The sequence below is a fragment of the Mandrillus leucophaeus genome, unplaced genomic scaffold (assembly GCF_000951045.1).
Source record: "Mandrillus leucophaeus isolate KB7577 unplaced genomic scaffold, Mleu.le_1.0 Scaffold1989, whole genome shotgun sequence".
Lineage (NCBI taxonomy): Eukaryota > Metazoa > Chordata > Mammalia > Primates > Cercopithecidae > Mandrillus > Mandrillus leucophaeus.
Window position 1 is genome coordinate 14,790 of NW_012102019.1, and position 24,734 is coordinate 39,523.

The 24,734-nt window shown below is 38.2% G+C and overlaps 1 protein-coding gene across 1 annotated transcript; it reads right to left on the reverse strand.

Moving 5' to 3' along the window:
- Positions 1–225: 225 nt before the first annotated feature.
- Positions 226–24,463, reverse strand: EDNRB (endothelin receptor type B). Its single transcript, XM_011978688.1, is given in 8 exon segments — positions 226–3,069; positions 4,585–4,693; positions 5,247–5,380; positions 5,777–5,926; positions 7,715–7,919; positions 8,055–8,167; positions 22,943–23,476; positions 24,254–24,463. Coding segments are annotated over 8 exon segments (1,590 nt in total). The 3' UTR covers positions 226–2,934.
- Positions 24,464–24,734: the final 271 nt, after the last annotated feature.

Below are 24,734 nucleotides of genomic sequence, written 5' to 3' on the forward strand. Positions count from 1 at the left end.
AGAAGCTTGTGAAATGCAATGAGCAATCCCTAAACCTCATTTTAACCTTTTGCCTTTGCCGAGGTACAATAATGATGAAACAATGAAGTGCTCCAAAGGCAGGGAACCAAAGAAAGGAAGATCCAACAGGCCAGTGGAAACTATTACCCAGAAAATCAACCTTGGGAAGTTGAATGTCTGTATATCTGTTTCTTCACAACAATGAAACACACAGTCCAGTCCAGAGACCAGAAATGTGGCATTTTAATTGAATAACTTCATACTTCCTTGATGATTGTATATTTAACATAAATAGTGTCCACTTGTCACATTTATATTTCCTTTAAACAGTCAATTAGTATTTAATGAATTAGTGCCTGTACAATGAAAAATAAGCTAGTTGTTAAAAAAACACAACCTAAAGTTTATTGGTTTTGCTTACATAATAAAAAAATCAGTGACTATAGCCACTTTAAGCAACCAAAAAATCCCCCCAGGTATATAATTTTTTACATTGTTATATTACAGTTTTATAAAGTTAGCTACAGTATACCCATGTTTCGCTATAAACTGTATTCCTTTGGCCATATGTAAGCTATCAATACTAAAAGGTGTTTGAACATATATCCACATTAGCAGTGGATAATAAGGGAGAAAATAGGTTAAAATCTTTTATAAATCTTCTGAGCTGTAACATTCATGTTAACAATAATTTTGTCTGTTGCTATATTAAAGTTCTTAATACTAGGAAACATGTTTTGAAGTTAAATAATAGCACCTTTTTCTATCTTGGTTTTGAATATGTAAAGAAATTATTATTGTTTCTTACTTATCAGTATGTTAAAATTTTGAATCAAACATTTTTTTAAAAAGCCACTGAATGCAATTTTATTATAAATCAAGTATGCTTTTTGTGTGCAGTTTCAAAATTTGGTAAGATAATTACAGAACATGATACTGACATGGAGAAGGAAAGGGTATCAGGATATAAAAATTCAGTACATGGTAATAAAAATAATCTAAAATTTAAATAGAAATAAAAATATATTAATAAACTGTGAAAATATTAGTGATTCAAAGTTAATTTAAAATTGCAAGTCTAAAATGTCTTCTATGATAACAGGCCTCTGAAAAAATGATTGGGATGAAATTAAAAAACAAGTTTGTGGGTGATTTATAAATAGAATCCACATGGCAGGTGAATTAATTATTATTGCTCTTTCTTTCTGGCCACATTGTTGGGTTTTGGTTTACTGCACCATCACATTCGATATTGACAGAAAACAACATTACTAGCTTATTTCCAACATGTGGCCCAGTTTACTAAAAGAAAAAAAAAGTAAAAATTTGGGCATATTTTAAGACCGAGTTAAAGCTCTTGGGCCCAATTTATTTCTAAAGTCACTCTGAGAACATTGCACTGTGTTTTGCTGGAACAAAATCAGGACCTTTTGCATTGATGTGACGAGGCAATGACGAACGTTAGGCTAAGAATGGGAATCTGTCCCCATGAGTTTCCTCTCACCCCACCTCATTTCCTCTCTCTTCCGTTTTCTCTTGTACATACTTTCACACACATCTCATCCCAAGCTATTCTAAGGCACTTTGCTTAGAAGATTTAAAAATTAGGCAGGAACGCACAAAGCTAAGAGGTTCTTACAGTCTCAAAAAGCAGTTTTGCCTCTAAGTGAAAGAAAAGCACCACGTCGAGCACACTTTTCTATTGGCTATTTACAAAAATAATACAAAAATTAGTAATAAGCTTTACAGGTAGCCATTAAATGTACTAATCTGTATGATTTTGAAAAATAGTGTTTTAACTACAGCATTATACATATGCTAGAAACCATTTTAACTACAGCATGGGTGAGAGAGGGTGCTACCTGCCCCCTTGTCATGTGGACACCGCACCAGGCAGTTCACAGTCTCTATTATGAGGTCACTGGCATCTCTCCATTGTAAAGCTATGAACACAGGGCCCGCCTTCGTTTAATCGTTTACATGCAGTGTATGTAGCTAAGTATTTACGGATGACAAAACCAAACAGAGTTTAAGCTACAATAGTGAAAGAAGAAGATTTTAATAATCCTGAAAAATTTGTAGATAGTATTTTCTTCACAGGCTATGTGAATGGCAGATTCAAAGAAGTCTTTTGGGGCAGCCTTTCAAACATTCTATTTCTCTTTGTGAGGTTTGATCTTATCTGAATGTAAAGGGTGTAATAATTTTCTTTTTAAAAGTATTATATTTTAGATTTGGCTGACACATGTGCCAGTTTGTTACATGCTGCTTGTTTGTAACATGTTGGTTACATATTGCAGAATGCTGAGGTTTGGGCTTCTAGTGAAAGGAGTGTAATGATTTTCAAAAACAGCCTTGCTCTTTCAGTTACTCCCTCCTGATCATTTAAATGTTTCTAGTGTCCAAAAAATACAACAACTAAACTACTCTCTCATTTGCATCTAATTAGTCTGATCAGCAGTGTGAAAATATTAATTAAAAAGTTGTTTTAAAGGATGTTAAAATTTCAAATTGAGTAATTTAAGCTTCATTTAAAAGTTCTGTTTTACAGTGACTTATTCTTCCTTTGTATCAGATTCACATTGATTTAAAAATAAATCTCTTAAATAGAAATTCCGAGTGAGCTCATTTTTAAGCCTAAGGGTTGTGTGAATATCCTGGAAGTTATTAAGAGCTATGTTGAAGTGCTAACCATAAAAAAGTAAGTGCTTTCACAATGAGGCTTTCTTAATTCCCACTGATTTTCTTTCCATGCTGTAAACAGCTCATAAAATGTCATATGTAGCTATGAGTGTTAAAATAATTACACTTAATATTTTAATAGTGTGCTGTGCAAATACATAGTTTTTTGTTTTGTTTTGACAAATGTTTCATTTTGTTTTAATGACTTCGGTCCAATATAAAGAAAATGAAATACAGTGAATAGTTCTTCTTTCAAGATGAGCTGTATTTATTACTGGAACGGAAGTTGTCATATCCGTGATCATTAGCTTTGAACTTTAAGCACGACTGCTTTTCCTCCAAGGACTGTTTTTCTTCAAATGACTGGCACCAGCAGCATAAGCATGACTGTACAAAACAAAGTAACTCATTATATGTTAACATCAGTCACCTTTCTCAACTCTTCCTCCTCTCCAGGGTTCTGACTTTCTTTGCATAATTAGGAGTTCTTGGGCCTTGTCTTTCGGTGCTCTTTTATTTTCCCTCTTAAAAGAATATACTCACAGAATTAGCATATGATAATTTTAGACTAAAACATGCAGAGAAGAAAAAAACTACATAGTTAAGATTTCTCATCAAGAGAAAGCCACTTTTAATTGATATTTACTCTTGGTTATTTGATAAATATTCTTAATATTTGATAAACATATAATTCAAGACTTTTCCCCATGAAAACAGAAATATGTGCACATACATGAAATAAATTATACACATATATATGTGCATGTGCTTGAGAATGTGAGTATATTTTAGCGAGACTGTGCTATATGTATACTCCATAGTCTTGTAGATACTTTCACACACATCTCATCCCAAGTTATTCTAAGCCACTTTGCTGAGGAGATTTAACCTGCTTTTTCTCACTTGACAGTGACATAAATATCTTTCCATGTCAATGAATTTAATACTGCTTTCCTATTTTTTCAGCCACGTATTCTTATGTCTCTTTTCAATATTGTTAAACAATAAGGTTATATAGTACAAAAGCATTTCAGTTTTCTTCATCCAATTTTTTTCTTGAAATTTTTTAAATATAAAATTTTGTTCATTCTGTTTGTCTTCTGTTCATTCTATATGTAAAAGAAAATGGGAAGTCCACGATTTTATATTCTATAAAATGAAGGCGTTGATACTGACGGAAGTTCTCTTCCAGCTCTAAAATTTGAGTTATGAGTGGGCGAAGAATGATATAGGCTGACTTAGTGTTTACACGGGAGCTACGTTCTCAGCTTGAAATACCATGGACAAATGGATGATTTTCGTATTAGGGGAGGGGATATTTTATTTCATGTTAGATTGTTGAAGGAGTGAATGAATAGAAGGATGATAAAATGCAAGTAGCTGAAGAAGGAATTATATGTATTTCACATTGAACAGCACATCACTGTTATACAAAAAAGGTAGAAAGAGGTAAAACCTAAACTATTTTTTTGTTTACCTTATTATTCTCATAGTCCATGTAAAAAAGGAATTAATTTAGTTACAATAATAATTGCAGCTGCGAAGTTCAGACTCTACCAAAAACAGGGAACAGTGTCTTTAATTCATGTTTAGCCCTTATTTTATTATGTGATGCCTATCAGACATCAATGCATGTAATTTTTATTACTTTTTGGTTAACAATTCCATGAGTGTAACTGATTGGCTGAGGCAGTAGGGAGTGGTTGACGAGGATTTATAGGCAAAAATTAATTTTAGTGATTTATAAGCAAAAGTCGTATTTAAAAAAATCATCCATGATGTAATAAAAGGGAAACTATAAAATAATTTACTAAATCTGTCTGGATAGATACATTAATAGTTTTGAAAGCTTATATTTGAGCCATATTACAAAGAGCTTTTTATTTTGGGATAGTCTCTTACCTTAAAGCAGTTTTTGAATCTTTTGCTCACCAAATACAGAGCAATTGGGTTAATGCAGGAATTCAGTGAGGCCATGTTGATGCCAATATAGTCCAATACCAACAGAAAGCTGCAACAAAATAACCCAAAATGTGTCTGAAAAATATGCTGTTCTGAACATGTATTCATTGTAGACTTCTGTGCTTTTGTAATGAAAAAAATACCAATACACCATCGTTCTAAATTTATCACTTGTCTTTGATAATAATGATTCTCTGCCTGTCTCTGTCTCTGTCTCCCTCTAACTCTAGCATCTCTACTGACTTGCCTCCATTTCCTCTTCCCAGGCCCAATGCTTCTCTTTTAAAATAAAATCTCATTTGGAAGTACTGAAGCTGGCTGAAAAGAAATAATTTAGAAATCGTATTGGAGAATTGGACCTGACATTTTCCACCTTGGCACTCACTCATCATCTTGACAACTCTGATTCTCTGTCCTCAGTGTTCTTCATACCTCCCCTTCCCTGTCCCTCTCAACAGGACCTCAGATAAAAATTGGCAACCTCCCTGGCTTCCTAAGGGTTATAAAAATGGTAGTTTCTCTTTCTGCCTATAAAACAGATCGATGGAAACACTTCTGAGTGGCATTTGTTTACAAAACCATTTCTAGTTTGCCTTTCTTACCTCAAAAGTTCACATCTATTGGGATCATTCTGATTATAAAGAGTGAGCTTCAGAATCCTGCTGAGGTGAAGGGGAAGCCAGCAGAGGGCAAAGACAAGGACCAGGCAAAAGACGGTTTTGGCCACTTCCCGTCTCTGAAATAAATCCATAGTTTGACCCTTAAAAGATGGCTCATTATATTTATAGCATCTCTCTTCTAAAACATTTAATATTGTCTACAAAAAGTCAGCGGCATATGCAAAAACTCAGGACACTGAGCTTTATATGGAATAGTTATTGTGAAGTGGAACCGAAGTGACTAGAGATTCATCTTTAAAAAGTTCAGATTCTCCCTAGATCATTTTAGATTATATAGAATATCTCTAAATAAATAATATAAAAATATTCTTTGTCTATTTAAAACTACCAGAAGCAAGAAAAAGGAAATATGCTCTGGTATATAATAATGTTAGTTTATCATCATCATCATCATTTTCATATTCATAATTATAATTTCAATCATGAGTTATCAAATGTTTGTATTTTCTTACCTGCTTTAGGTGATCATTTAAAGCAATCTGCATGCCACTTTTCTTTCTCAACATTTCACAGGTCATCAGGGTATAAAAAAATGCAGTGATGGCCAGTGGCAAGCAGAAATAGAAACTGAATAGCCACCAATCTTTTGCTGTCTTGTAAAACTAGGGGGATGAGAGAATTTTTATGATTAATACTCCTCTGTAAGAAAATATTATATAACAAATGTTAAACTTAAAAAAAATTCATCAGGGAATGAGTATCTTCTAAATTAGATCCAGTTTATATATACGGTGCAGAATCTTTCAGGCCACACTTACTGAACAAATAAATAGTCATGTTAAATAAAACCCAAATTTTCCCAAAAACATGTCAGTTCTCTAAGACAATGTGTTATAAGCATGCACAAAAACTTAAGTAGTTAGGCAAAATTTGAAATATTTGGTAATTCAATGTTTTGTCTTCACATAAGAAAGTTATCCTCAGAGTATTCTTTGTGTGAAATGTAACACCTAAGTATGTAAAGATAACTTGGTGTTTAGATGAAGTTCTCACTTTTTAGCAAGTTTGTTTAATGGGGAAAACAGATATGAAAAGGTCTAGGTTAACCATTTAGCTCAGTAACATATAAATCTAACCTCGCACAAAGATAAAAGCTGCTTTTGACTTATGTCATATCTCTTATTCTTTTTCTTCTCTGTTATCGTTTTCATATTGCTTTAGATATATCTGTGTTGGAGAGGAATTTATGTAACCCAGTCGGCACTTTTTTTTCCTGTATATATACAGTCATAAAGTTTTATTTAGTCTCCTTGTATATACAATAGAAAACAATTATTGGGAGTAGTTAGGCCAGCCCCCTTTGCATTAATGCCTCTTAACTCATTCTGTTTGGAAGAGCCTTTTACACTCAGGATCTATCTTCTGGAAACCAGCATCATCATTCTTTTTCTATTCCCAAATCAAATGTTCTTTAATAAATGACCAGGATGCAATGGTTTCTTGCAATGGCAGCTTTCTCTTTGGCATCAAAGACAAAGAGAGGGGAGTCTTTCCATTCAGACTCCATCCGTATCAGGGTGACTTCTATCTGAATATTTGCTGGACCATACACTCCTCTGACAACTACTATGCTATCTTGTGCAGATTACGTAGTGGCTGTCAGTCCTAATGGGACTGTAGGATACAGTAAATTCCTCTTCAGAGAACCAATACATCAGTGTGTTCAGCTTCCCTGTTCTTTGTTCTCCATTTTAAAGTTTAACTTCCTCGTTCTTTACATCTCCTTGCCCCTAGTTTCAGTAAACAACCCCCTCCTAGCCTCTATCACCTGCTCTTTCCTTAGTCATCCTTAGTCACCTGCTCTGTAACCATCCTTCCGCTGAAACTACTCATCCCACCACTCCAGCTCGTATCCCTGCTCTCTTTAAAATAGCCAACTGGAATTAACTTAGACTGTGCGGTCCAACCTTACCTAAAGGGGAAAGATGCAGCAGTAGGAACTAGCTGCATCAGGGATAACACCCCATCCCACTCCCCTGTCTGGTATGCTTTCACCATTGCTCTATTGTGAGATGCACCCTTCTATAGAAGTAAATTGCCTTGCTGAGAAACCTTTTGCCTGAGTGCTATTTTCACTTTGTGGCACGAGGCATTTTACTTCTAACATGGCTTTGGGTAGAAAAGCTATAAATTCACATCAATTCTTTCATGTGAACTTAGTTTATCCATGCCACTGAGAGCAAGGGGATTCTTAGAGAAGTAGTGATCTACCTTCTTGCCTCTTGAGTCATTGGTCACCATTAACCCCACAGTGCTTGGATCTACACTCTTAATTTATGCCAAGGACAGTCATAAATCAACAGTTTCCCAAGGAGTGGGAAACACGAGAAAAATAGCTAAATAGTTATAAGGCAAGAGCAGAAAGGAAAATTTAAAAAAGTAAAATTTACCTGCATGAAAGCTGTCTTCTGAACAGGATGAAGCAAGCAGATTCGCAGATAACTTCCTTTGTAGTCCATCGTAATCATATCAAAACCTATGGCTTCAGGGACAGCCAGAACCACAGAGACCACCCAAATCAAAACAATTTCTACTGCTGTCCATTTTGGAACCCCAATTCCTTTAATTCTACTCCAAGAAGCAACAGCTCGATATCTGGAGATAAAAATAGAATTGTATTTTAAGCTGGCATACCTTAGTTTTATTGAATTGCACAGCTTATTTTCTAAGTAACATGCAAAACAATAGTATAGCATTCAGAATATTCTTGGCTTAAATAGAAGCTTCTACCTGTCAATACTCAGAGCACATAGACTCAGCACAGTGATTCCCACGGAGGCTTTCTGTATGAAAGGTACCAGCTTACACATCTCAGCTCCAAATGGCCAGTCCTCTGCCAGCAGCTGCATTGAGGAGACATGAAGCTCTGTTAGGGGGTTTCATAAGATGCCCTCTGAATTTTATCACTTAGTGGAGCATAATTAACATGCAGAGTAGGATAAATTCTGGTTGTCATTCTTTTTCTCATGGACTACTTCTTTGAAAAGCACCATTGTTCGACATATGTGTGGTACAGGAAAGTTTGTTGGGATTGATGAAAATGCAGCCAGCTTATAAGAAGTCATCATGTGTATATAGTAGCTTAGAGTTCAGCTCACCTCATCAGAGCAAACTTGGGCCAATCGCTTAGGTTCCTCCTGAAAATTGAACCTGTATACTGTCATAGAGTCTGAAATGCCCAGGTCATGGCCAAAGCAAAATATGGGTTAATTAAAATTGATTGATAAATAGTCCTTAGCTGAGGAGACCAGACTTCCCTATTGAAGTAGTACTCTATGCAGAACAACATGTGCATTCATGCACTTGTTCTTCACTGCAGTCCGTTTACCTAACTGAACAGTCATTCAGTTGGAGTAGCTATGCAGTTGCTTGAACAGCCCAGGCATATTTCTACTTAGGGCTTTCACTCTAGGTCCTTCCTTATCTTAGAAGGCTCTTTCCCCACAGATTCACCTGGTTAAGCCCCTTATCTCCTTCAGGTCTTGCTCGAATTTCATCTTTTCAACATGACTTACCTTGATCACACTATTAGATACCATAACTGGTCAGGCATCCCTATCTCCCTACTCTCTTTTCCTTTTTATCCATAGTCTATCAATTCCTGTGGCATATCACATTAACTTATTTGTTTGCTTAGTTTTTTTTTTCTGTCTGGATTCCTGGAGTGTAAGACAGACTATGAGCTCCACAACTGCCTAGACCAGTGCCTAATGCATAGCAGATGTTTAATATTAACAGTGCTTGATTCATAGACTCTAAAATATAACAACGACTGGCTATATAAGGAGCAAGAAGACATAGTTATTGCTATTTTATATATATATATATACACACACACACACAGTATAAAATATATACACAGTGTATATATATACACACATATATATTTCTTTTTATCTGATTGTAGACTACGCAACCATCTATTATTAAATGTGGTTATTTTCTTTCTTAGGGCGATGTGGTGTGTCCCACACTGGTAAATGAATCACTTTAGGTAAACATCTGGATCAAATGTTCATGTGGTTTTGAAAATAAAGAAAAGTATTTCAAATCCATGGGTCTTAAAAATATTTTGAAAAACAAACTTCCAAAAGTGAAAATTATTTTGAGACACAATGGAGTCTTTCCATCCTTTCACTAGTAGTGAAGACTCTACTGAGTTTGTCAAGCTGAGTTGATTGTTCTATAACTAGAATGACGTCAAAGGCTAAAATGTGTGTCTCATAATAAATTTGACTTGGAGATTCAACATAGGACCAATTTCATTTCTAAATTAGATATCAAAACTTATACAGACATGTGGGACAAAAGTTGGCAGACTTATCATATATGCTTAAGGTAGGATCCTGAAGACCTACAGAGCCAGGCAGGTAACACAGAGAAGTGGAGGGCACCAGGTCTCAGAAAGTCACTGGTGTCAGGAAGATGATAGGGAGTGGGGTGGGGTCTGGGGTAAACTTTGTCTGAAAGGAGCAGCAGCTAATAGATATCACATACTTTTTTTCTAAGGGACCCCAAATACAAAAATCTCTTGATTTTTCAAAAGAACCCAGATTGGAATTTTTATATGAATCTCATAATTTATTAAAGTTCAATTCATATTTTTTTTAAAAAAACCTCTCAGATAACATTATCTTATCAAAATACATCGGTGAGCCATCATAATCTCTATCTTGTGACTTCTGGATTAATCAACTGACTCATTAATTATGCTTGTTCAGTCATTCATTCAATAAATATTTATTGAGCATTCACTATCTGTCAGACACTATTCTGAGCACTTCTGCACACATGGAGTTTACAGTCTAGTGAGGGAGGCAGACAAAAAACACACACATACTTAAAATGGTGTTAAACAGAGGCTGTGATCGTATTGAGTGAGGGTGGGATTGGAGGTGTTTTCTTTTTTTTTTTTTTTGAGGTGGAGTCTCGCTCTGTCGCCCAGGCTGGAGTGCAGTGGCCGGATCTCAGCTCACTGCAAGCTCCACCTCCTGGGTTTACGCCATTCTCCTGCCTCAGCCTCCTGAGTAGCTGGGACTACAGGCGCCTGCCACCATGCCCGGCTAGTTTTCTGTATTTTTTTTAGTAGAGACGGGGTTTCACCGTGTTAGCCAGGATGGTCTCGATCTCCTGACCTCGTGATCTGCCTGTCTTGGCCTCCCAAAGTGCTGGGATTACAGGCTTGAGCCACCGCGCCCGGCTAAGATGTTTTCTTGATAAGCTTCTCAGTAAGGTCACCCTGAAGAGACAACATTTGGAGAGGGACTTGACTGAAATAAGACAGTAAGCCATGCGAAGAGCATGTGCAAATGCCCTAAGGTCAAAACAAGCGTGGTGAACTGGAGGTACAGCAATGAGGCTACTACCTACTAAAGCTGGAGAAGAGTGACCCAGACCAAATGCATGGAAAATGAAGTTGTAGAGGGAACAATTTAAGTGCTTTTCTGAGGGAATTCATTGCAAGGTTTGGAGAAGGCAAATGGTATGATCTAACATATTTTTCAAGAGATCACTGTGCTGCCCAGTGTAGAATAGAATGTAGGGCCAAGAAAGGAAGCACTGATGAGAACTAATGGTGAGCTGGACCCTGTGTGCCCCGAGGCTGAGGAGAGTGGGTTATAGCCTGTGTTCATTTTAAGGGTAGGGCTAGCTAGCAGGACTTGCTGATGGGTTGGACAATTGATGTGAGGAGTCAGGACACTCACAGAGGTTTATCCCGTGCATGGTGAAGTCATTTACTGAAATGGGGGAGACTTGGTGCACCACAGGTCTGAACCAGCTTTGAACTCATGTAGCTTTAAAAGAACTGCCAATTACCCTTAGAAATAAGAATAAAAATTATCCAACTGGTTACAAGGATTGTGCTAGAACCAGCCAGGTATAACTTATTCAGACAATATTCTACTATTGATTACTTCTCCCTTCAAAACATGAAGCCTAATTTCCCTGCCTTTGAATGTGGATTGGACTTAGTGATTTGCTTTTAATGCATACAATGTGACAAAAGTGATGATGTGTGATGTCTGAGACTAGTTCCTAAAGAACTGGCTTTCTCTCTCTTGGGTCACTTATTCGGGGAGAGGCCAGCTGCCATGTCATGAGGACACTCAAGCACCTCTGCGGGGAAGCCAAATGGCAAAGAACCGAGGCCTCTTGAAAACATCAAGCACTAATTTGCCAGGTCTGTGAATAAGAGGATCCTCCAGCTTTAGTCACACTTGGACGACTGCAGTTCCAGCCAGGATTTTGAGTGTACCTTCTTGAGAGACCCTGAGCCAGGGCCACCCAGCTAAGCCACTCCTTAATTGCCAAACCAAAGACACAATGTGATTTAAAAAATATTTACTGTTTTAAGCCACTAAATTGTAGGGTAATTTGTTGCTCTTCATTAGGAAACCAATATGCTTGCAATTGGTTGCTCACTTAAGTGAGTAATAGATCCACATTTGAACTCAGATGGTCTAGAGCCTATGCTTACAACCACTATAATACCTGCCCGACAGTGTTTTGAAGGAGGTGATTGTACAAAAAAAGTTTAGAATTAAATCAAATATTATTTTTTAAACCTATAGCTATGTGTCAAATCATGGTAAAATATCTAGGTGCAGAGCAAAATCTTCTGCTCACCTAGTGCGATGGTTAACTTTATGTGTTAACTTGACCAGCCACAGGTTGCTCGATTAAACATTATTTCTGGGTGTGTCTGTGAGGATGTGTCTGGAAGAAATTAGTATATGAATTTGTGGACTCAGTACAGCAGACTGCCTCACCCTAGGTGTGTGGGCATTATCCAATCTGCTGAGGGTCTGAATAGAACAAAAGGCAGAGGCAGAAGGAATTTGCCCCTTTTTCTTCCTGCCTATCTGGAATGTCTCATTTCATCTCCTCTGGCCCACAGACTGGTTTCTCAGGCCTTTGGACTTGGATTGAATTACACCGCTGGCTTTCCTACATTTGCAGCTTGCAAATGGCCGATTATGGGACTTCTCAGCCTCTATAATCTCATAAACTGATTCCTCATTATCTATTTATCCGTCTGTCTGACTACTTACCTACCTATCTACCTATCCCTCCGTCTATCTATCCCACTGGTTCTGTTTCTCTGGAGAACCCTGACTAATGCCCCTAGTTATTTTATTCAAATAATGTCCAAACATTTGGATATTTTAAAATATTCTATTCTGTCTTAAATTAGTTCCCAATATGGTAATATTGTTATCCTGTAGGTACCGCTATCAGAAGAATCAAGATGAATGAGCATCCAGACCACTGAAGGAAAAGAAGTCTGGCAGATGAAAATGAGCTCTGCACTGAATCCAGGCCATGTTTTGAGGTTTCCATTGTTTTTGGCTCAGCCTAGAAATTGGATTATTGCTCTTCATACCACTGGAGGCCTGCAGCCCAACCTCTGACCCAAGCTATCACAGAAAACAGGGAAACACAAACTGAAAATTGTAACAATGCTCTTCAAGCTCAACAGACAGATAGTCAGAAACATAATCACCACGGAGAGATTACAGTTTTCTAGTCTACACTTTTGAAGGGAAAGAGACTGCAAAAAAAAAAAAAAAAAAAAAAAAAGAGAGAGAGAGCATTAACCTTTATCAGCTTGCATTTCGTGCTTTCAATTCAGAACTGGATGCTATTGGTTCTGGAAGGCCACAGAAGATGTGGGAAGAGCATCACTGTTGCTTCCATTATTTTGTAGTGAGAAGAATGGCTTTGGCAAGACTCTAAATGCTCTTCATCTAAAAAGCTTACCTTCTGCCTCACTGATCAGAAGGCTTTGTGGAGACCCAGCAAAGCCTGATACTCTGTGACAGAAACCATGCCCAGTATTGATGTTCATCTCTGTCATATTAATGGCCTCTAGCAAGAAAGTCTTTAGGCAAGCTATTGCTTGAAACTTATCTAAAATATAAAGGTATCCACTTGTTTAATGCAAAAAACGTCCCAGGTGGGGAAAAACTATGAAGCTTTGCCAAAAAAAAAAAAAAAAAAAAAAATTCACTCTCAACCAAGATGACATCTTTACAATTTGGTGAGAGATTGTTCTTAGATATGGGTATGATTCATTTCTTCATCATTCTTTGGGAAAAATAACAGCATCTAACATCTATAATCTGAAGTCTAACGATACAGCTTTCCCCACTGAAAAGGAAATGGATTCCCTTTATTGCAAGAGGAAGCAACTCTAACTTTAAACCCAGCAATAACACATTCCTTATTCCCTATTTTTAGTTTTTTCTTTGGACTTTACCCCATTAAATTAGATAACTTAAGGGCAAGGTCTGAACAGTGAAGACAATTCAAACATGTAATCAAAAGGCGTCTCTCTGATCACAAAAAGGGTGTTTAGAGTTCAATATTGACACTATGTCCCTTTCACATAAATTAAAATTTTAAATCCTGTTTAAAATTAAGTTGAATATATGTTGCCTAACATTTATCAAATACGAGCCAGTTGGCAAATACTCACATAACTGGCACTGCTTTTCATATCGTGATGTCTCATCTAACTGAATAGCTGTTGTTAGTGTTCAGTCCTGCTGGCAATGTGGAGTCCATTTGACAAAATGATAGCCTATGTTTGTGCTGACCCATTTTACCCTAAGGCTTATATTGCTTCTCTAGAACATTTATTTTGGATGATAAACAGAAATAAATAAACATTAGATTGAAAAAAGAGGTGACCATACTGGCTAAAAGATTTCTACTCAGGAAAGATCGTAATTTTATAACTTTACATAGGAACAACTGCTTGAGAAAGAAACAAGGCAAGAGAATCCAAATAAATTTTTCTACTACATTATAAAGTCATTTTTATATTATAGTTTAAAAAATGTCTAAAAGGATAAATAGCATGAATAGGAAATAAATATTCTTTATTTATTTGAGGATTTTGTGAAGTGGATCCTAAAAAATCTCTCCAACTGGGGGATTTACATTTTTCATTTCTCTTTTTAATTAAAAATCACATACTTGAGATAATAAATGAAGAAAAAAAAATCCTGTTAACACACACCCCTATTAATGCCAAGAGGAGTCAAGCCCCATAAAGTCAGGAAATGCTAAAGTTAACCATCTTGCACAAGCAAATGTTCACTCGCCTCATTAAACATACATAGCATTTTCTTTTTCTATTTAATTAAATTACAAGTATACACTGAGCTTTAACTGTTTATTTGTTTCAGAATATCCTAAAACATTTATAATGCCTAGCACAGTGCTTGGCACATAGTGGTCACTCATTCAATGCTTGTTAAGTAACGACGAACGGATGAGTGAATGAATGAATTTGATCATAAGGCAGAAATCATCTATGACAAAACATTTGCCATGCGTCTTTCAGTTCTCATATTCTACATATATTCTTTAGAGAATTGACATGACTGTATATTTACTATTTATATTTCTAGTCCTGATGATCAGGTCTTCTTGGCACATAGAGTCAGAAACTCTAGAATTGAGGCTTGAGGGTGGGCTGTACTGTCGTTGGAGTTCCGCTCTTCCATGCAGGCCGGAAAAGGTAACAACAAAAATTCCTCTCCCACCCTTTCTCTCTCCTATTCAAAACTTGTCAAGGCAATGCCTGATATAAAACAGAACCTACTGTTTCTCACTATGTAATGGGATTCAATGAAGAGCTTTAGTTGTGGAGGGGATTGTAAGTTTCGTGGAAGTAGATGCAGTAAACATACGGACATTATTAGAGATGATTGTTTTAGAGGATGAGTGAGTGGTGTAATTAAGAGGACAACCAAGGTTACTTTGCCAGACTGCAGTCTATTCTATCCTGTGATAAATTGTGAACGTTTCTTTAAACGACTGGCATTATATAAATGTTTTCACAATAAGAGTCAAAAAAGGAAAATAATGGAATGGCTGCATTTGCCAACTCTAGGAAAGGATGTATTCTGTTTTTATCTCTGTTTCCTGTAGTAGTTAAGAGTTTTTTCTGTGTTTGAACTAGAGTTTTAATGAGATAGGGCACCTTCATTCAAGGACTTGCATGACAGAACTCTTTCTGTATTGGTACGTAGAGAAATAGTTCAAAGTAAACTTTGAATTTGGAGTCAATATGCTGATCAAGTGCATGGAATTTTCTTTTTCTTGACATACAGTGCACCTGTGCCCTGAAGGACAAATACAAATTACAAGCTCTACCCTGCATCCATCAAAATGTACTTAATCACTTAAAGATTAGGCTATGTGAGTTAGAAATATGTGGGTCAGAAATAATGTTAGCTTATCCCCCAGGGGTGCCATCTCAATAGATTACAATATGAACAGTGCCCCCTAGAGTTGTGCAAGGCAACAGTTCTGTCCATGGGAATCTATTTCACACACATCCACAAAACAGAGGCCTTTTCAAAGCTCTGGAAAGATTCCTATAACTTGTTGAAATAGAACAATGGCTTATGAAAATGAATTAAAGTTCTTGAAACAAAATCTCTAAGAGAAAAGAGATAGAAAACAATTTTTAAAAATATTTCTTAAGAGAAATTGAAATTTACCTCAAATATATTTTCCTACCAGAAATTTATTTCTAAGTCTGTAACAGGCCAGGAAAGAAATTGATTGTACTCTTTTATTATCTAAATTTAAAAATATACCCAAAGTTTGAGCTTTAAAACTTTCACCGACATATTACATATTTTGAAAAGATCCAACTAAGAGAAATAACAAACCCCACTCACAAACCTGGTCTATTATTAGTTGACTTATCACTGATGACATCTGAAGAAACTGAAGAATGAGAACCTGAGCGCCTCCTGGCTCAGAACGAGACTTGCAAACTACATGAATTCAACAAACCCTATTAAGTAACTTCATGCCATACCTAAGCCTAATTCTGTCTGTGGAATATCTTAGGGGAGACTAATAAGCTATGATCAGAAAATGTCTGATTACTATGGAATCTGAAAGCCCATTAAAATAGTCTGAAAACACTGAGCGAGCGGGAAGAAGACAGCGTACAGTGTAAACATTCTGAGGATAGTTTTCCTCCTTTCCAGAAACTACAATGAAACTGAAGAAGACAGAAGTAGAGAAAAGACACAGGTCAGCAGGCATGAGTGCAGTTTTGAGCCTCAAAAGGGGAGACTTGCTTGAGAAATGCTTCAATCAATTTTGTTAATAAATTTCTGATTCAAGAATGCTCCTCTTCTATCTTCTCCCTTCACCCTTTCTCCTCTCTCTTTCCCTCTCTCCCATCCACCACCATATTTTGGCCATTTTCTTGTTCCTTTACATTTTCACCAGAGGCCTTATAGGGAATGATAAATAACTCTAAAATAAAAACATTGGAAATAATAAAAAGTCTAAAATTAGAGAAGTCGTATACCCATACACCACATCCAGCTATCTCCCAAACATAACCAACCTCTTCTTAACTGTGCAAAGTTCTGAAAGAGAATGTTTCACATCATAAATTACATCTTGAATCTTATTTCAGCTCAGGCTTTATCTGTCAACACCCTTTAAAGAACTTAATCATTTATTAGCATTTGGCATGTTTCTCTAAAAATAATCAACTATAGCATATTAGCTACACAGAGATATCCTTATATGGTTTTCTTTGTGAATTGAAGAACATGGCTCCCTGGCCTGGAGACAGCAGGGTCTTGGCTACGTTATCCTTTTGTACAACTATGGAAATATTTCAATGTTGAAAGACTCATTTTAAATGAGCAAAAGAGAAATGTAAATCTTTTGATAGATAAGCCTTACCATACTGAAAGAAAACCTTACCTTGACATTCATAGAGGCTTGGATTTATGGAGTGACCAAGTGGCAGATCAAAGGCAAACACAAGAAATATCATACAGTTGAACCTAGGGACACTTTCACTGCCCAAGGCCAAGTGCTTACTGACCATTTTGTCACAGAAATCTGTGACCAACATGTGAAACAGTGAACTGGGAATATGAAGTCTTGAGTTTCTAGTTTATTTGAATTCTGCTATCAACCTGTTATCTGACTATGACCAATACTTCAATACAGAAGGAATCAAGCTTTCTTTTTTTTTTTTTTTCATTTGGACATTGTTAAAAATATGAGTGGAAAAAGCCCACTGCTCTTATGTTTTATGTGTAGCATCATTTGTCTGCAAGCATTTGTGTAGTATTGACAGTTGCAGCCACTATGCTAGATGGGTGTCAGGGTATTTGTTGTATTTGTTAACTGATTCCAGGTCATTCAAGCTAAAAGCCTGACTCTCCATTAACAAGTTTTAAAAGTTAATAGTTTAAATGTGCTTAGTTGTTGCTCCTTAAAAATTATTTTGCTTTGCATAAATAAATCTCAAAGGTATACAGTTTCCATGTTTGGTTCAGAATGCTTATGCGGTAAAATATCTGTAAATATTACTAAAATATTTCAGTGACTTGACTGGAAATGAGAACATTGTTATTAAATTGGGAGAAATTAGACTCCTCTCCCAATGACACCCTTACTTCTTGTGTTGCTATATATGCATATGCTTCAGTTTACTGATTGGAATATATGCATATACTTCAGTTTACTGATGGGAAAATTATAACTTCAAAAGTTGGTGGTGTTCCATCAACTTTTACTTTTAACTACAAAACTAGTTAATTATACATAAACTTGTTAAGTACCAGAAGTAGTCTAAGATAGGATAGTGCAAAAGGTAAATTTGTTCAGAAAGATAATCCTGAGTGTGTCACAAGCAGAAAATGTCTATTACCTGCCAAGGTCACTTCACTTGAAACTCATTTGTGGGTTCAGTGAAGCAATTCCGCATTTTGACATACCAGCATTTTAATGTTATATGTACCCACCCTTACCTAGTTAAACGTTAAAGATCAGCAGTTTTGCCTTCCAGAACTATGAATGCAGCCTCTTTGCCTCTAATAGTAGCCTACAGTTCTTAACTGTAAAACCATCTAGAAGCACTCCACTGGGTCACCAGCCTAATTTTTAGCTCTCCATCACCACTGAGCACCTGATCACCTTTGGATCCTTACCGAACTCCTTAATGTGGATGTTGGTATTCGTCTTACCAGTTTGCACACAGGTTTGGTTTTAAATGTAATTTCTTTACACATAAAGGAAGCTATATTTGAGAGCTAACTTCATTAACTCAGTTATCCATGTAAATATAACACAAAGGGAGTTAATAAAATTCAGAAGTAAGTTAAGAACTCATTATTTGCTCAAGAATTTTTAACTTCTCCCTAACCTACAACCAAGTTTTGTTAAATATCATTCCCAAATCAACTAACCAACCAAACAACAACATAAACACATTGATAGCATCCACAGGTACACCCGGCTGTCTCGCTTTTTACCCAGCTTTGATATCTATGCTTCTGCAACTTAGTAGTGGAGCGCCAGGCTCTCATATGAACAATTCTAGATTACCCCATTTATTTTAGGATGTATAGGAAGGGCACCATAAGTAGCTTGTGAATAAGGAGAAATTCATCCTAACATCAAGCACTGGCTTTTGGTTCTGGTGAATATGTAGACGATGTAAATATTAAGCATGGTGGCCCATATACGTATTACAGATAAACATTAATATGCATTTATATCCATATTGAGATATTATATAAAATAGGGATTGAAACCAAGAGTACAAGAATAACTTTCTAGCACAATATGGCAATATCTTTCAAAATTTTGACTTAATACACACATTTCCACTTACTAATTTTAGTTACAAAAATTTACCCTTTAGATGTAGTCACACATGTGTGCAAAGTCACATGTACAAACATGTTGTTTGTAGTTGTGTTTGTCACAACAAAAGCTGGAAAACAAAGGATACTCAAAACGCACATACACACACATGCACACATTTTAAAAACATTTATCATTTGCTTGCTATGTGCCATGCCCTGTGCCAAGTGATAGTCATCTTTTTACTTATATATCTATATATTCTTATAAAACTTAACATTTTAATGTATGTACATGTATACATACATATATATTTAAATAAATATCTCCTTTGGATGCTTGAAGTTTTCATTGTTCATCTGGTTGGTGTTGTGTAACGTAGGCATAGCCCCAGTGTGTGCCTATGAGAAAGGTAAGCAAGGCTTATTATTTTCTGCATTTTTACATGAGTTTGAAGTGCTTCAGCAGCCTCAACTTGCTAAGTGTCCTCAGACACTTCCCTAGCCTTCAACACAGGATTTTCCCCATAACACAGGAGACCTGTGAGAGTGGTATGATTCTACTTAAAAGTTTCCAGGGACCCAGCTCCTTGAGGCAGTCCAGGCAGATCAGACATGCTTCCCAGTGCTTTTCAGCTTTCACTGCAGCAACTCCAGATAAAGTCCCACCAGTTTCACAGCCTGAAGACTGTAGCTTCCAATAAGTTATGACATTTTGTGATTTGCCAACTTTACTGAACTCTGTATTTATTAAACTCCAGATTAATGGAATAGATTCACATTGACATTTCTTGGCCTCTGAGCCCTTAGTATGCCAACAGGAGGGTTGGAGAGTTTCATAAACCCGCTGAAATTGTGTATATTGAATTCTCAAAGAGAATGATAAAACCCCACCAAGAAAAATTAGAAATCACTGGTTTCGATTCAAGCCTCTCATATTAGGATATATTAAATATAGCCTTCATAACTCATTTAAATTACTTTTTTCTGAATGATCATACCTGACTACTCTGAAATTCTAAATGCATTTTAAAAAAACCATGTTGCCACAATTATTTAGGAAAATAAATGGCTTTTAACTAGTTCTGGATTATATATTTTGGTAAATTAAGCCATTAGAATAACTTCCACTGATATTACGCACTACAGACCAGGTAAAGGGGGTTTCAAGAGACAGAAATCCTGACTCAAATTAATTTCTGAAAATGTTTACTAAGTATTCTACTGTGGGATAGCATATTATTTGCCACATTTGCACCAAATGCTCTCAAATCAGATCCTAAACTAATACTCAAGGTTGGAGACGACAATGCAGTGCCTGAGCATGCTTCGTGCAGTGGGATGGGGTGGACCGCAGGGTCCTGGGTTGGATGGTCTGGGTTGAAGGCCCAGTTTCATCACTTTGTAGTCGTATGACTTTAGGCAAGTTACTTCTTCACCTCTCTGACAAGTACTTTCCCTAGATCTAAAGCAGGAATGATAACGATACCTCCTCTACGGGGTTGTTGTAGTGATTTAATGAAATAAACCAAGTGCCTGGTGCATCATAACTGGTAGCCATTATTCTGATATTGTGTCTCAAGCTAAACCTAAGGCCACAAGGTAGGATTCAATAACGACGACCTTAGTGATGGGACACAATGTGATGAATGTGTTTATGACCAATACAAGTTACTGGATGGACAGATTTGTAATGACTCATTAGCTTATTTCAGAAGTAAAAACACAGTCATGTTAAGACTGGATGGCTTCCGGGAAAAGGATGTAACTTCCTAGGGAAATCATAAGGGAGTCTGAAATGAAAAGGAAACTGTGTGACCTCTTGGGGAGTCAGAAATTCTCTAGTTTATCACAAATACTCATTTAACCAGACAGAGGAAAGAAGATGGTTCTGGAAGAGCTGATTTCTATCTGTCCTAGAGGCAATACATCAAAACTAAAAAAATGTTCTCAATGCCACCCTCTATACAGCACTTCAGCTACTGTCTGATTTAGAAAGGTTTCTAACTGGGCTAGACATGTGGAGTTTCCTGACCCCACAAACAGAACTTTCATAAAATCCTGTGCCAACCTAGCAAAACTAGATTGTAATCTCCCTTTGGGAAGAGATCTTGTTAGATTTATTTTAAATTTATCACAACACCTTGTACTGAAAAAATTCTCAATTCAGTTTTGATGAATTGAATTGAAATTCCTTTGCCAAATTAGAATGGGAAGATTTAGTTTGTGGGACATCTTAAGAAGTAAAAGAGTCGCTTCTGACCCTCATGGAGTTGTGACTGCATTTAGAGATTCCATTTCAGCTCAAACCAAGTACATCCTCACAGTTTATCAGAATCAATTGCCACACAGGATTTTAGGATTTCTTCAATTGAGTCCCCCATTTCCGGGAGTGATTCCCTTTAGAGAAAACTATATCCTAATCCACTCTCACTGCTAAGCCTCAGAAATGTTTGGAATTCTCCTTAAAATATAGCTATTGGGTTAGGATTTTTAGAGATTCATGAAGGGAAATTTACACGCATGCCTTATGGTAACTACTCCTGCCAATAGGTCAAAGCATCCCCTACAACATTTCCCAACTTTACATTCCATTTTTTTACCCTTGTACTGAAGTAGTGAAGTCAGGGCTAGCTATAGGCAAATCTGCAAAGTACAATTCCATTTCCTTACATTGTGATTGTGTTTTTATGTGCAACTTTCTATTGCTGCTGCTGCTGCTGCTGCTGGGAAAGTTTTAAATATTTTCATATGTCTTTGAAATTTTCCAACTGTTTTACTTAGGCTGCTTTTTTTTTTCTTTTTAACACCATAAAACTTCAGTAGGTGGGCACTAGCAGCCTTATTGTGGAATTGAGGAAACTGAGGCCCAGAGGTGCCGGGGTGTGTCTGGAGTTCCAAAGCAACCTGGAGCCACCTGGCTCTTTGTGTGTTTCTGCTGACGCCCATGGTAATCACACAATAGTGTTAACTACTGAAACCCTTACAGATTTTGAGTGCTCCTTGGTCTTGTCCATGAAATAATTGATGGGGTGCCATCATATGGCTTGCACTTTGGAACCTGACAGATTTGAGTCTGATCCCTAGTTCCACCTCTCACTCATTTACTTTGAGCATCCTACCAGTCAGCTGTAAACTAAATGTAATATCTACTTGTGGGCTGCTGGAAGGAATAACAGAAGTAACACATCTCACCCAGTCCTTGGTCCACTGTAGATATCTAATGCAGAGTAGCTACAGTCCCTCACAGCAGGTGAAGGGTGTTTTTCCTACTCACCAGTCTGGATCTCTTTCTTCCAGGCCATTTATTTCCTAAAAACCTACTTTGTATCTGCTACTTTCAAAGTCTTCCAAGACAGTGCTTCCCAAAGTTAGTGGGCACATGAATCACCTGAAGATCTTAAGATGCAGATTCTAACTTAGTAAGTCTGGGCTAGCCTTGCATTCCTAACAAACTCTCAGGTAATGTTAACGCTCACTGTCCATGGACCACACACTTTTGACTAGAGGATGTACCCTATTAGGTGCACTTAAGGACTAGATCCTTCAGAACTAGTGGTTCTCAAACTTTACAGTTCATCATAATTACATAAAGGGCTTGTTAAAATACAAATTACTGTGCTCCACTCCAGAGTTTCTGATTCAGTAGGTCTGGGGTGAGGCCAGAAAAATCTTCATGTGTACCAAGTTCCCAAAGTGATACTAACGTTGCTAGACTGGGGACTACACTTGTCCTAAGCTTCGCAGAGGGCTACTGGAGACCTGAATGGAATTTTATCCCAATGGTTACCGACTTTTATGAGTGGACATAACCAAATGGAATTTGGTTCCAAAGATCACTGACTTTTAGGAGGGGCTGAGCCTTAAGAGAGAGCTAAAGCGAAGCTCCTTCTACAAGCTTTCTCATCACCCTTCTCCAGCCAGGCCCCCTTCCTCAAGCCCACCATGATTTCAGCAGGCGCCCTTTACCTTGTAGACATTGATAGGGATGTCAATGACGATGTGCAGCAGGTCTCCCAGAGCCAAGCTGGCGATCAAGATATTGGGACCGTTTCGCATGCACTTGTTCTTGTAGATAATTCTCAGAAGTGTGGAGTTTCCGATGATCCCTAGCACGAACACAAGGCAGGACACAACCGTGTTGATGTATTTGAAAGTCTCCTTGATCTCGATGGGTCCTTGGCACGGGGGAGGGGAGATGGTGCGTGGCGGAGATCCCCCCGTCCTCTCTCCTTTAGGCACCTCAGCAGGTGCCACCGACCTCGCCAGACTGGCGTTGGAACCCTTGGGCCATAAGGTCTTAGTCGGTGGCGTCATTATCTCTGCGGTTTGCAAAAGCGGAGTGGCCCTGGCAGGCGGGAAGCCTCTATCCTCTCCCCAGATCCGCGACAGGCCGCAGGCAAGAACCAGCGCAACCAGGGCGCGTCCGCACAGACTTGGCGGCGGCTGCATGCTGCTGCCTGCTCCAGTGGGTGTCCGGTGGCAGCTCCGCAGTTTCAGAGCCTGGAGACAAGCAGGGAAAGGAAGACAGGACACTTAAGTCAGTTGCCGGAGCCACGTCTCTGCAAACCCTAGTACCGCCCGCAGCCTCTCCGCCAGTATTCACGCGCAAAAGTAATTCAAGTTTGCGCGCCGCGCCAGTGGGGAACTTGGCCCTCGTGACTCGCCAGCTCTGGTCGAAACTCCTTCCCAATGCCCTCTCCGCTGTTTTTCTTCCCCCGCGTGACCAGGAGGGGGTAAATAATATGCAGCGGGGCGGGGCGTTCTGGAAGGGGTGTGCCGGGGGGGAGTGATGGGGATCCAAGGGAAAGCTCCGAACTCTTTCATGTGCGGGGAGGAATATATACACGTCTTAGTTAAGCGTGCGTGGGAACCGCGGAATTAAGGCACCTAGAGGCCAAGGGCTTGTATCAACCTCTGCATTTTGCCCCGCAGGGGAACCTCTGTACCCAGCGATTGAACTCGAAAGACTCTTCCCGGCGGATGAAAGCCGCTACTCCCTGCTGGCTGAGCTACAGCTCCCCCAGCGCGCCCAGGAGTGCGCCGGAGATTCGGAAACTCGCAGAGACTTCTCAAGTCAGCAGGAACTTGGAAACCGCTGTTCCCTCCAAGTGGCTTCAAACACTCATGCTCCTTCCTTTACCCATCCTTATTTTAATTTGCCCTCTCTATAGGCTTTATTTTTATTTTTTTAAAACCCCAAACTAGTAAGCCAAACCGAAGCCCCAGGATAAGGTTCAATCAATGATTTTTAATTCAACACCAAGCCCGAATGTTTACCTCTCGGATCTGACAAACCAGATGCAGAGCGAAGAACGGAGACCACCTTCCCGGGACGCGGAACCCAGCTGGGTTCCAGCCTGCTCTGGGAGAGGAGCACGCCTCCCTTGAGCTGCAGGCGGGTCTGGCTCTGACGAAACGCTGAGAGAATGCCAGACAGTGTAGCCTCTGGGGTCTCTGCTGCCATCAGAGACAAGTACTTTTATTCATTCATCCCTTCCCCATCAATCACCGCCAGACTCCTCCCGCGCCTTCCGACCCCGCTGCAACCTTTCCCCTTGGGCGATGCCTGGACAGCATCAGAAGTAGCTGCCCGAGGGAGGGGGCAGTTCTCGTCCAGGTACAGGTCCCAAAAGGCTGTTTATTTGTTAGAGTTCTACGCTTTTCAAATGAACCCAAATCAAGGGCAAGTCATCACGCACCATGTGACACCTGGCAGCTCCAGACTAGAACAAGGCTCTGCACTGAACGTGATAATTGA